We start from the raw sequence: 14,826 nt of genomic DNA, 5'->3' as shown, positions 1-14,826 counted from the left end.
GACCCCCCCCCCCCCGTGAGCACGCCCCTGCTCGTATTGGGTCTATCCGAACGGACGCGTTTTTGATGTTCCCAGGACTCGTACAATATACATAATAGTATTATCGTAAAACCGATTTACAATATTATACCGCACGTGAAAATCAATCGCGATAGGCCGCTGTCGAACCGAACACAATAAACCGTATACACGATGATAAAATATAATAATTACACGCGTATTGTTAGCCGTTGCGTATTAGGTATAATATTAAAAAAAAGTCATATGTTGCAGTTAGAATATAATATATACCTAGGTATATAGCTGACATACGGGGGAAGACGCGCGCCGCGCCATAAATGCGTATAATATGTTTTTAAGTAGGCACCGCTTTCAATAAAACACACACACGCATACGTATATATTATTATATTAACTGTGGCCAAAGATAGGTATTATATACACGTATATAATACGGTTAACCACCGCATCACCTGTCTATATAACCATATCATTATGGGCACGGCGGATAAATTAGTATTTTATATGTAGGTACAGAGAGAAAAATAAATACGATTTCGTCCAAACACGTATTATTATTATTATTATTACATTTTACGCGCGGTCTTGGGCGCATCTTCGAGATCGAGCCATTATACTATAATGTTATAATATACGTACGATGTACCTATTCCACCGCTCGCGTTTTGTACCCATACACGACCGACACGACAATAACAATAACTCTTTCGAACCCGATATATAATTATACATAATACGAACACCGTTTTTGAAATTGTTTTCAAACCGAAACGTGACGTTACGTTATAATCGGTTATTGTATAGTATTACAACTACGGACGAGATGTATTTATGGTACATGGGTAATATAATATATATGTAGTGTCACTGCGCAGGTACAGTGGTGGTGGTGGTGGTGTACACCTATGGTAGTATAATAGTTGTAGTTGTATATATAGTTGTAAATATTGTAACAGTGGTAGGTATTATGGGCAATACTACGGTAGACGGACACGTTGTTGTGTTGCGCAAGAATAAGATGACTCGGGAGACGATGATTCGCCGGCATTGCGCGCGAGCTGCACGCGGAATGGAATAGTCGCGCATTGTTGTCCAGATCACGTATCTCTACGTATATTATATATTTTTTTTTTTTTGTGTCTCTCTCTTTCTTTTTATCTTCCGAACGCGCACACGACTATTGTGCTGTGCGCGGGAGGTATATGGACTCTTATAACTATAATATGTAATAATGTATGCTTGCTGCAGTTGTACTTACCGAATATTTGCATGTGTCGAGTATTTCCACTTCTGTGAGAACGCTATCGAACGTCACGTCGTGTCTGTACAACAGGTCTATACGTAACAAAACAAAACAAAAAAGGATTAATTAAAAGTGCATTATGCAAACGGCGTGATAAATGTTATCTATTTTTAAATCAGAAAACGTACTACTATAGCGCGTATACTATATAATAGTTCATACATACCTATACTTGGATATAGGTACATACGTATAGCCGCACACATACCTATACCTATATTTATTTATATAGGATACAGACAGACAAGACTTAGGCATTTATAAATCCACCAATAACACTTCAGAGTTCAAATTATATAAATCAATACCTAGTCCAAACATTTATGTGCATTATTATTCTTCCGTGACAGGGACTTACGTTTCAGAATTGATCACGTATTGTTTATAAAAAAATCGTTTATACGTATGTATAGAATAACTGATATATTCAATACAATCTTACTTTTATGTAAACTATTCAAGAAGTCTTTATTACAATATTATGTAGCGTTCGTAATCATTACATGAGCAATATGGGTAGTATACCTATGTATAATATGCAAGTTACATATTATATATATACCTACTTAACGACAAATTTAATTAAATTTTACCATGTTTAAGATATACTACTTTTTACTGGCCAGTTATATTAGAACGATTAATGGGAGTAGCTTGGGGCTTGGATGGTCAAAATTAATTTTTACCAACACTTTTTATTTTAAGATTGTAGACCTAACCTTTAAAGGGTTCAGGGCCAACGTGATATTAAAAAATATTAAATTATGTGTGCATGTGTTATTATGATATTTGGATATTAAAATAATATTATACTTTCAATCATTTAATCATTTTTTTAAAACGTGTGAACACTATAAATTTCATTATTTTTACTACGTACCTATAAAAGACTGTTGTATAAATATATTGTTTATTTGTTTGGAATAACAAAATGTATATTATCAGGAGTGAAAAGTCATAGTAAAAATTCCATTTTCCTCACTGGTTAACCTTGGTTAAAATAAGACCTTGAAATTTTATGGTATCCTTAAACAATTATTCAAATTGATTATTATACCTTTATAGAGTAAGCTAAAATTTGTATTTTCACGAAATTATGTAGGTATATAATTCTGAGAAACACATTCATACGTCTGCAGGTTGATGCACCGTGGAAAAACTAACTGCGAAGATACTTTATAATATGGTCGTTGACTGCAAAGAAATAAAATTAGCTAAACAAACGAATACATTTTTTTTATTTAGCCAAATAATTTACAATTAAATATTTACAATACATTACATTAATAATAACCGATACGAATACCAACTGAGCTAAAAGCTCGAATCTGGTATAATGGGGAGTTCAAGTTCATCGATATTACAATTTGTTTTATATTAAAATACTAATGCAAAAAAAAATACGATTTAATTAATTAGTAGAAAGATACTATAGAAACAAAATCAACATCTGCGTTACATAAAGAAAGGTAGGTACATATAAGATATTATGTTTCGACGTATTGACTTTTTATAATTTTGTAGTATGAGTTGATAAAAAAAAATATATAATAGATTAGTCCGATTTTAATTTTTAGTAAAAGCAAATATTTATATAAATCATGAACGTGTATATATTTTTCACCCAACCCAAAGGCATAGAATAATAGCTTACCCGTTATTTTCTCTCGCAGTTTTGTCATATCATTACCCATATCGAGGAGTTAAATCACAGTATAACGACGAATAACAGTAATATACTTAAAAGGTTTTAATTTAAAAGTTAATAACTCTACATATATATATCGTCAAAACGGAACACGAAGAAATTAGAAAATAAGAAAATATTTTCAGAGAAGCGACTACGTTCTGTCTGCTATCTTGACGAAGGTATCACCTTAAACGGTTCGTAAATATAAAAAAAAATTAATTTTGACGTTATGTATATAAGTACTATACATAGCAGTACGTAATAGCAATGGGAATGGTATTATAGTACATTAGTACGGACGTGTAATGACAAACATATATTATTATTATCGTGTACGCGACGACAAGGGTTGTACGACACTTTGTACGGTCACTTCGAAAAATTAAATATATTATATTTGAATATTTCCCACTTCCACTTTATTTTCATACCCTACAAACAGTGGTGGATTCAGGGGAGGGGCACAGGGACGCGTGCCCCATGTAAATTTTTTATCGACATTTTTTTATGTAACTACGAATATCATATAAATGAAAAATTAATTTAATAATAGAATAATACTATCAACAATTAATTATTATTTATTATAATCATTATTGTTTAAAAATAATAGTATGCAACATGTATGTATTATTAATTAAAATTAAAATTATACAATTTATATAATTATATGTGCCCCCTATCAAAATATCGAAGATCCACCCCTGCTACAAAAAGTTTGCGATCAATATTATTATCAGTATAATATTATCACCGCACATATAGTCCACGAACAATTGTCATCAACCGTACAAAGTGTCCGTTTACCGATGACGAGACGGCGGGTCTTAGGCACACTGAGGTCGATGGCGGCGGCGCGACAGTGGTCTTCAATAACGGCATAATATGCGCGGCTGAACGAAACGAACGAGCGAAGGAGAAGAAAAATTTGATTCCGACCGCTGTGTGTATAATATTTACATATAATTGTATACGTATAGGAAGCGCCCGCCACATTTTTATTAATTATGTCGCGCATACAAATCGTTTATGAAAACATCGTCGGCGACGAGAAGTTTTCTCTTTCTCTCGTTTTCAATTAATCGAGTGGGCGGACTTTGACCATATAGGCCCGCCGACGGAATTCTGTACGCCTATTTGTACATAATAATATTATATCATAAATAATACGCACCATATATACACCGCGGCGGCGTATTTTATTAATAATATTATGTACGTTCGAAATAAAATAATAGACGGACGAGGCAGTTGTAGTGGTGCAGCCTACACGCACCCAAAGGCCAATATACCGATATTGTGATGTTTATTGAACTTGCGCGCGTGTATAGGTCACGTCGCCCACGTGGCCTCGCGCCGCGACTACCGCAAAAACCGTAAATCGGCGGCGGGTCAAAGGTCCCGGAGAAAACCCTTCAAACCGTATTATAGGTAGGTATATACCAATGTGTAAGTTATATTAAAAATAATAAAATATTATACCGTATACACCTCTATACCATCGTTTAAAAAACGAAAAACGGGGAAAACGAAAAGCGCTTTTGATTGAGATTTATTGTCGTACACGCGTGACGTATCTCGGTAGCGCGTGTGTGACCACCAGCGGCGGGGCAGTAACCGTATAGTGCGGTAACGGACCGAAGGACACGAATTTTTCGCGTCACGAGTCGAGTCACCGCGACGGTATCTGTATAATATTATCGTATGCTTATTTATATTCATAATAATAAAACGCGAGGGAAGAAATACATAATAATAGTATATAGGTACGTGTAGGTAAGACGTTCCTACGATTATTTTTTCTCCTCTCCGCGACGGTGTATATACCTGCAGCACCAGGACGCCGTTTATTTCATCATCATTATTATTATTATTTTTTTTTTAATAGGGTTATCCGAGACCACGTATATAACACTGAAGCTAGGATGCACAAGCGGCGACGGCGGTGACGGGTATCCCCCGTGGAGGTGGTCACGATGAGATTTATATACAATATTATTATTATATTATATACATAATAATATAATATGCTTATCAGATCGGCTCCGGCCCGCAAATGAACACGTTACGTGTCACGGGTGAAAATCTGAGGATATAGGTACACGCCGCGTAGGTAATAGGTAGGTATATAATATACGGAGTGATCCATTTAACGTAAGACGCACTCGCATTATTATTTCAAAAAATACAAACTGTTTTGAAAATATTAATTTTATGTAATACTATAACATATAAATCGTGACAACGTTTTATTTCAAACTATTTTTTATCGTTATCAATTTTTAAATTATTTTACTTTTTTGAATGACAACATAAATGTTTAATTCATAATTCGAAAGCTGAATATTTACGAAGTATTTCGATCAATAAAATCAAATTTTGGACAAATATAGTTTATTATATTGTATTATAATTAAGAATTATATATAGGTACCTATTTAAAGCTTAGATATGTGTGGACCAACATTTTGTGGTTAAACTTTTAATACTTACAACTTATATAAACTACCTATACACGTAAAAAATTCGATTTTTTTTATATTGAACTGCTCTAAAAATTATTCTGCTTGTGAATAATAAATTTAAAATTCATATTGTCCCTAAAAAAGTAAAAAGTATAATTTTTAGAAACATTTTATTTTAGAACGACTTCAAATGTTGTGGAAAATATTTTCAAAAATGTTGATAGTTTTTGAAATAATAAGTATTATACGTTAAATTAATCACCCGGTATTTATTATAATATTATTATAATGTGCGACCGCGCCATCGGTTCTAGTTTTCCTTCGATAAAAACCCTATGAGAGAATATTATGCGTATACTTCTCGGACAACGTTGTTACCATTATCATTAATCATCATTATTGTTATTATTATTATTAAATAAAATACTATATACGAGTGGTTGGATATACCTATGCAAACATCGCTGCCGAGCTATCCCGTTGTGACGCTATGTTTAAACCTCTAGACATGCAAGGTGTGTGTTTACTCACGGTTTTTGACGATAATATTAGGACTATTTTTTACACCTATATATTTATAATTTATAATTATATTTCGTCGGAAAACTGCATAAAGGGTATTAAATAGTAATATAGCACTGCAACATTATTAGTATTGCGGGTATTAGCCATTATATTATTATGATTTATAGTATTAGTATGTACTTATAGTATTGATATTGTCGTATAATAGTATTACTGTATTAGTGTTGTTAGTGGTCGTTGCCCGTTGTGGGTGGGTTATAGTGCACCGTTTCGAAGGTTAACGTGCATATTATTGTTGCACCGGCGTTTAAAGTATATTAAACCAAATAAACGTCATCAGCGCGGTTCACAGAATCGGTGGACCAAATCAAATACAAACAACCGAGTGTGTAAATATCGATGGCGGCGTCGCTTTAACGGTAACAATTATATTAATAATAATAAAATAAACACGCATTATAATATTTGGTCGCAGTAAATACAAAAACGGTGTCGATAAACTTTAGGTGGTAAATGGTAATTGTACGGATTCTGTAATTTGTCGTCTGCATCGGGCACACTCATACTGGTTACCTCGGCTATAGTTTTCCGCAAGACTATACACGCGTTCGAAAATACAGTTGGTTTAATTTATTTTTTGATTTATCGTTTAGAAGAAAACGAATCAATTATAATAATATACAACACGTCGCGGCCACGACGAAGGACTTCGTGAAATCGTATATCAGACGTTATTTCACCCTAACGCGTGTTACAAAAAAAAATACGACGTCGTTTAATCGGAGAGGTACGTCTGATCAGTGGCGTCATTTACCCATGGTCTTTCTGGAGAGTGGCCGGTATCCGGCCATGTAAAAGCCGGTGTCGAGTTTGTTATGGGCTGATGTCGAGGTCGTATTATGGACCGGTATCAATAGGTTGCTATGGGCCAGTGTCGGGCTGATTTATGAGCGATGGTCCCCTCGGCGCTTACATGATTATGTCACTGTGTCCGTGTCCTCTCCGAGAATTTGTAATAATTACGATAATTATTATACATAATATTAGATCATAACATTAACACCATCGACGTGTGTCTATAAGCTCTAAACGCAGTTACTTTCTGACCTTTTTTTCGGGTTCGTGACCCACAAAACATTTTCAATTTCAATCCAATAGCGTGGGTTTACACATATTTTTTCCATTGCAATATTGCTTATAATATAATAATAATATGCAATATATATGCGCATCGCCCATGCACAATAGTCAACAATAACATATAGGTAGTACATTATATTATTATTGTATTTCATATTCGACAAAGTTACTTTAATTCGAAGCGGAAAATAGAAATGTCGAACGTAATATTTCGATAAATAATAAAAGAAAAAAAATATAAATTTCTACACGTTTCAAATTTCACGCAACAATGCGTTCACTACGACTATAATAATTATAATTGGTGTAATATCATTATGTTATTTGATATTTTGTTGTTCCGAATCTATTTATGTGCCATCGATACGTACTTAATAGACAAATCTCGAAAAAAAAGTTCCGGGGTTCGTTAAACACGTAAAAGGCGATGGCGTCTAAAACGTGAAAAAAATCGGTATTGCGCAGCCAGAATTATTGAAACGTAAATATGTGGGTTCGCTGTGCTTTTACAATATGTTTGTATAATTGTATAATACACAAAACGCTTGCGTGATTATTCGATATGTATTATATAACATTGCCAAGCAAATAATATATAGATATGGGTTCTCGAACTTGCAGCTACTTTAAGCTATAGTTTACGCGTTTGTTTTAATAATATTACATTTTTTTTTTATTGTGATTGCAATTGTAGAAGTTCAACAAAGTTCAAAAGTTCGAGAAAAATTTAGTTTGCGTTTGCACGAATGAGGTATTAAGCACGTGTGAAGTCGGCATTAATAATTGAGTATACCGGCTATACCTATATATAGGCATAAAGTTACAAAACATTACAAAAACTGAACAATACAACGATGTGAACTGAGAAGTAATAGGCTGCCACTCAGACTCATCGGTTTTTTCGGAGCTTATGATTTTCCGGTCATCTCATTTCAAACTTCATAATGATCACAGTATCATTACAGTTTAACGACGATCCAACCAAAAACAGTCTAACAGCGGTGTAGTACAATTTCTCAAATAATTGTTGTTCCATGATCGTAGGAAACTATATATTGTACAGATCACTATTATTGACTATATTGTTGAATCTCGTATAGGACTTAATATGTTGTGACGTACCTACGCATTATCATTATACCATATTGGCAGGGGTCGGTCCCCTTATTTTTACGCCCCGCCCCTAGAAAACTTTTATTAAAAGAATAACTTTTTTCGGAAAAAACTAAAAATTACTATAAAATCTAGGTATAAGTACAATGAGGCCAAAACCAAGATTTAATTCAGCTCACTATATACGTACGTATGTAGATATCGTGTTTGTATATCAGCCACAACCAATCAGAATTCTCGTGGTGGAAATTTTTTTTTCTTTTAGTTACAGTCCCCAGTGTTTTTATGAAAGTATAAATTGGCCCGCCAACTACAATAAGTTGGACCACTCTGGACTATAGATAATGAGCGCTGGTTACGCATAAGGTATCAGCCCACCGAGTTTTAGGTTTTTTAACGTTTGACTACAGCTATACTGTACGGTTTAATAATTCGTTTCAATTATATTTTCTACTAATGTTTGTCCTAATTTCTCATTATCATAGATAAATAAAATTAAGAACAGACACTCTGCACGAGCGGCCCACAGAGAATATTCTTCGGTAGCTCGCCAGCCCAATCCGGGCCTGTAGACAATATCCGTGTATACTATATATATACAATTTCGAACGGTTGCTATATTTTATTATATAGTATTATTTACGCTGCAGTGATCGATCATTAAATTGCCAGCTTTTCCCGTTGTATATATTTATATAAATATTATATGTATAACACCGCCGAGAGAGAATACGTGTGGCCGTTGACCGCGACGGCGGCAAGCGGAAAGCGCGATAAATTTGTCTGCGCCGCGAAAACGGGGAGGCGACGGGCGGCGATGGCGATTTCACACATTTCGGGAACGCGTCCAAGTTTATACGCGGCGTGCGCCTTACAATATAATATATACGTACATAGAACGCACAATAATAATAGTAATATAGTGTCGCAGAGATTCCTGGCGTGCCCACGGGAAATCCTACCTCAAGTTATGCGGTCAATGCGCGGGGATTCAGTAACGCACGACGACGCGATTATATAGCGGCGGAATACATATAGTATATACGGTCCACGTAAGCCGCTTGTATAATATATAATATATGAGGGCGCCTCGACATAATATTGTGCTTAGAAAATGGTAAATACAAGAATTTCGTTTCGATGATTGTAAAAACGTTTTCCAAATAATCTAAACTAGGAGTTAATAAAAAAACATTAATAATAGTATAAACAAAGAACTTTCAAATTATTATATTATTAATTATTATGCATTTATGCTTATGTTTTTATGTATATTCAGTTATTATCTACCTGCATCTAAATTCTAAACGTATATTATTATATAATACTGTGAATGAATTAAAACTGTTTAAAATTAAATTTTTTTCGAAAAGACAGTGCATACTATATCCAGCCCCTGGAGCTAAATGTGTTATAGATAAATAGATTCCAGCACTGAGCATAATATTATACATTAATAAATTATATATTTATATGGCTATAGGTTGTATACCGATTCCGTAATCACAATCCAAAATGAACGCGCGGCGGCGTTCGGGTCGCGTGGATATAGTATTATATTAAACTATTATATGTATGGGAGAAAAACGAACCGTCCGCTGCACGCGATGGAAAACATAATACCGTCCGTGACGAATAACGATGCATAATAATCGAAATAATGATGATGACGATGATGATAATCTAAAATCTATTGATCGTGGTGGCTTTTGCGCCCAAGTCGTCCGCATCATCACCACGATATCCGTGGGTTTTTATTGCGCACGTATTAAATCGTACAAAGCTATGTAGTATATACCTATTGCGCGGCGTGTATCATAATTGGAGATGAACCGGCTAGATACATAATATATCATAATATTGTACCTGTTGCAGTGATGGGCATACATCTGTTGTAGCGGTGGGTACACCTGTTGAAGTGCGCGGTACGATCTCGCGAGCGCGCGAGTACCTTAGCGAACTCCGCGCGGTATCTTCTCCGCGTCTCGTTTTCCCTCGAGGTGATGACGGGGTGCTATAGGTCGGGGCCATCCAAACACGGTCGCCTAGTTCAATTAATCGGATAATCGTTACCGCGTGAATTATATTATACCTCGGTATTGTATATTATTATAATATTATGCCTACACGAGTATTATATTTCCGCTGCAGACGTATCCGCTGCTCAGGTACGGCACATCGCGACATGCCAATATAATATGACCTATACGCCTGTTATACATAATATTAAACAGGGTATTTTGTTATAATACCTAATATATAATTTTATATTATACTAAATACATTTGCAACTCGCTCGATTATGTTACAGTATATTATATGGATCACCATGTGTATATAGGCACGGGAATCGACGTTACATATATATTAAAGCAACAATTGTACACTTAGTACTAACACCAAAATACTATACATCATTTGAAGGCATATTATCATGTAATTAAATGAATAACGATATGTGACGGACGGACGTTAGTTATAACGCCGTTTAACTTATCGCGAAGTGGAAAGCTCGTTCGAAAAACGCATACCTACTAATTATAGTATCGATATATTATGGACATTTATTGGGTAGAATTATACTGCAGATATAATAGGGCTGCACTATATATAATATATATACATACGCTTACTCAAAAATGGACATTAACTAATCAAAATAAGGATAGTCAAAAAGTTCATTTTTTTAACTTCATAATATAAAATGTAGATAGTTAGTTTATTTTCGAATCAACCAAATCTATTAGAATAAATCACCTTTTTCCAGTTTATTAGAAAAATAATACATTAAGTTAATATCTAGGCATAATACTGTTGTTAAAACGAATTGGGTGCATTAACAAGGAAGAGTATATAGGATGTACTTTGAATATAATGTTAAGTTATTAGTATATTTAAAAAAATTGAAAGTTGCCATGTATGTATATGATCCAGAATGATAGTATATTAACCAAATATAAAAATATATACAATATACATATTATGAATTTAAAAATACATAAACATAAAATATTAACTTATTGGTGAACGTTGACTTAACTCAGCTAACTCAAGTGATTGTTTTTCATTAACTTACCCACCTTTGCGTATATACTATATAGGTACCTAACTACCGCTATAATATCTACGTGTATATGCGATTGTAAATCATCGATCTCGCCGGAACGTCGTAAAACAATGTAATATATCGTTTTAAACACTAGTTGTACGCGCGGTTGTTCAAGTTCTAAGAAATCACGATAGAGACTATAAACAGCGAGTGCTGTTATTATGATTTATTAAATTCTCGTTTTAAACGTTAAGTCGCCGTGAAATTTATACCGTCTATGCGAGAAATTATAATACATCAAATACATCGACAACAATATATATATGGATCTGAAATAATAATATACATCACGTACCAGTGTATTACAAACAATGTATAGAAACAATTTATAGAAAAAAACAGTTGATTCAAATTTAGACAATAGTAGATGTACCATTATATTACCATGTACGACTTTTTATAGTAAAACATTTATTATTAAAGGATTACCTAATTAGATGTTTTTGTTCGCGTGCTATTTCATAATCTATTTTTACAAACACAAGAATTGAGCAGATTGAACATTAAAAAAAAAAAAACTCTAGTAGCTGCAATTAATTCGTTACAAAATCACTATAAATCACGTATTTCCGACAAACATTATACATTTTCATTTCGAGAAATTTATTTTTATATTTTCATACAAAAAACCGTATAATATGTGAGCGACTAAACTAGTATATAATATAATAATAACATATGAATCGATCACAATGATGAAACAACGACGATCAACATTCATTCTGTCAAATAAAATATTATTAGTTTTAATTATTTTTTATAAGGTAAACTTTATACACATACAAACATTATAATAACATATTATTTAAATATTATATTTTATTATATATTACGTATATTTTATTAGAAATGTCTCTATTATTAAACTAGCTAGGTGTATTGAAAAAAATGTTTACTTTTCGTCATGTGATAAATTTATGAACGAAGTTCACAAATTTGTTACAATTCGATTTAATTATTTTTACTGACATATTCAACCGTATAAATATTCCAACCTCTTTACAAATAACAAAATTATATAATAACACATTTTAAATACAATACCTAATATAATTTATGAACTAAAATAAATACAATAATAACTGCATAATACTACATCATAAACATAAATATTTAAAACATCTTCCAAAATGTGCTACTATTATTAATTTAATAAAGCTTATTTTTACTCTTAAAATTATTTATATGTATAACTCGTAAGACGCGCAAACATATTATATAAACCCTATTTCAGTTTTAATTAATTGTCGTCTCTAAAAGTTTGTCACTTCGACTAACTGGTCCCCATTTTAGTTTCCAAAAGCGACCACTTGCAATTTGTTCTTTAGACTGAGTAATTAACAACGTTTAAAAGACAAATCATTCTCTAAAGAATTGACAAAATAAAAAAAACGTTATGACGGCGGTAATTTAAAAAGAAAACTTATTTAAGTACATACAATATATATTTATCATTCCGAAAACATCGTCGTCGTCTTGTTGTACAACTTTCATTTTAATTAACTTTAACAGGGCGTATCATAAATCATGAAAGTCATAGCTGCAACTGATTTCAGGGTGTAGGTACATCGTATATAGGAAATAATTAGACACTCCGAAATCGTAGAAACATATAAATCCGGAACAGCTAGGCGCCTAATGGGACACATCGCAGCGGTCCATCTATAGTGTCTTAATAAACATAATGTTATGTGTTATTATTAGAATCTATTTATTTCGAATGGTCTAGAGGTATTTGGATCATTCGGAATGGCTTTAATGGTGTGTAAAAAATCGTACTACGGTTAGCGCCACAAAGCAATGCGCGGGACAAATTAGATTTATGGACCTTTAGTGTTCGGGGACACACGCATAGTTCACCACCATCGAATGCTAAATGTGTCATAACAACAATATATTATTAACACATTATTATGTTGTGATCTTAAATAAATTTGCTTAAATATTCTAGAAAGGCCGTGAGAGCTCAATAATTATACTTCGCTGTTTTATTCATTATAAAATCGAGATAAGCAGCTGACATGTGTTTTATGATCTTATTTTTGTGTTATATGGTATACGGCGGTTAATTACTCTAAGAAACCGACTTATGTAAAAGTCCATAAAACAAAGTGAAAGCCTTAAATCGCATAACTCTTTTTGTTTCGAACAAATCTCAATACCATAAAACAGTTCATCAGAACTTTATGAATACCGTTAATGTCACGTACTTACATAATACTGACAAATAAGAGTTAAGTAAAATATAAACATTAAATATGCAACACATTGTACACTATGAAAATGAAATAACCGTTGAATCATGATAAATTTGCATTATATTATTGAATAATAAATTAATTTAAATGCATGTTAACAATGATTTTTAAATTTATTTCTGACAAACGTCAAATAATAGAAATACATTAGGTATACGTTTTTTTTAAATTGAACACGACTTGAATATCACACCAGAATAGTATATTATTGGGATAGAAAAAAATGTAAAAAAAAATATTGATATAAGTACCCCTTGTAATGATTACAACCGTTATTAACTATATCAGATTAATAATATAACAATACAACAATTTATTTAAGACGCAGAAAACGAAATAGGTAGGTATAGCAAAATAATTGTTTAGTTTATTGGTAGATAGTGAAAAACAAAATGCGTATACCAAATTAAATTTTATTTTCAATTAATGTACTCTACAATAGAACTTAGGTTTATATTTAATTTGATATTTATTTTGAATTCGGCCGAACTGCCAAAGCTTAAAGTTGTAAGCTAGAAAAATAATTTTGAAATCAATACAACGACGAACAAGGATAAAATATCAATTTACAACTTAAAAAAAACCATTGATACCCTTTAAAACGTATAAATATGCTGCTTGAAACATTAACTTAGGTATATTATAGTATATAATTTATATGAGGCATTCACGTTGGGCTTTCTTGAGTATCATGTTAAATGAAATTGAATACCTATTGATAAATAATTCGGTGATGTCTTCCAGTAAGGCATACCTAAGAATTTGTTAAGCCAAATACCTAATAATTATTTTTTTCAATTGATCTGCACAGACGATAAGTATAGTTTACTTCATAACTAACAGATTAATTCATGATAACAAAAAGTATGTGATAAAATGGTATACCATATTTATGTAATATAAATTAAAACTTATTTAGTAGATTATATTTGTTTCAGAGCAAATCGATTAATGTATTGGTTATACAATATTGTAAAATTTCTTACGTTTGTTCGCTGTCTTCACCTTAGAGCAGTAAAACTGTTTCAATTTTCAACTTTCTCAATGTAATTTCTAGTTGGAAGTTGAATCTACTTGGTATTTTGGGGGATCAAAATTTTAAGTTCTTACGGGTACAGCCCCCCCCCCCTGGGCGGACGTCACTGATGTCTAACCTCGTAACTGTATAAGCCTATAATATAATAACGGATAATTTCGATTAC

General features: G+C 32.6%; 1 protein-coding gene across 1 annotated transcript in view; it reads right to left on the bottom strand.

Moving 5' to 3' along the window:
• Window positions 1–14,826, bottom strand: part of LOC100163574 (ras-related and estrogen-regulated growth inhibitor) — an 86,875-nt gene that overhangs the window by 45,888 nt on the left and 26,161 nt on the right. Inside the window, exon 4 of the mRNA XM_001946427.5 lies at window positions 1,280–1,356. Coding sequence (XP_001946462.2) covers window positions 1,280–1,356 — 77 coding nt within the window. The remainder of the gene's footprint in view (window positions 1–1,279; window positions 1,357–14,826) is intronic.

The sequence above is a fragment of the Acyrthosiphon pisum genome, chromosome A2 (assembly GCF_005508785.2).
Source record: "Acyrthosiphon pisum isolate AL4f chromosome A2, pea_aphid_22Mar2018_4r6ur, whole genome shotgun sequence".
Taxonomy (NCBI): Eukaryota; Metazoa; Arthropoda; class Insecta; order Hemiptera; family Aphididae; genus Acyrthosiphon; species Acyrthosiphon pisum.
This window is presented reverse-complemented; position numbering and strand designations above follow the sequence as displayed.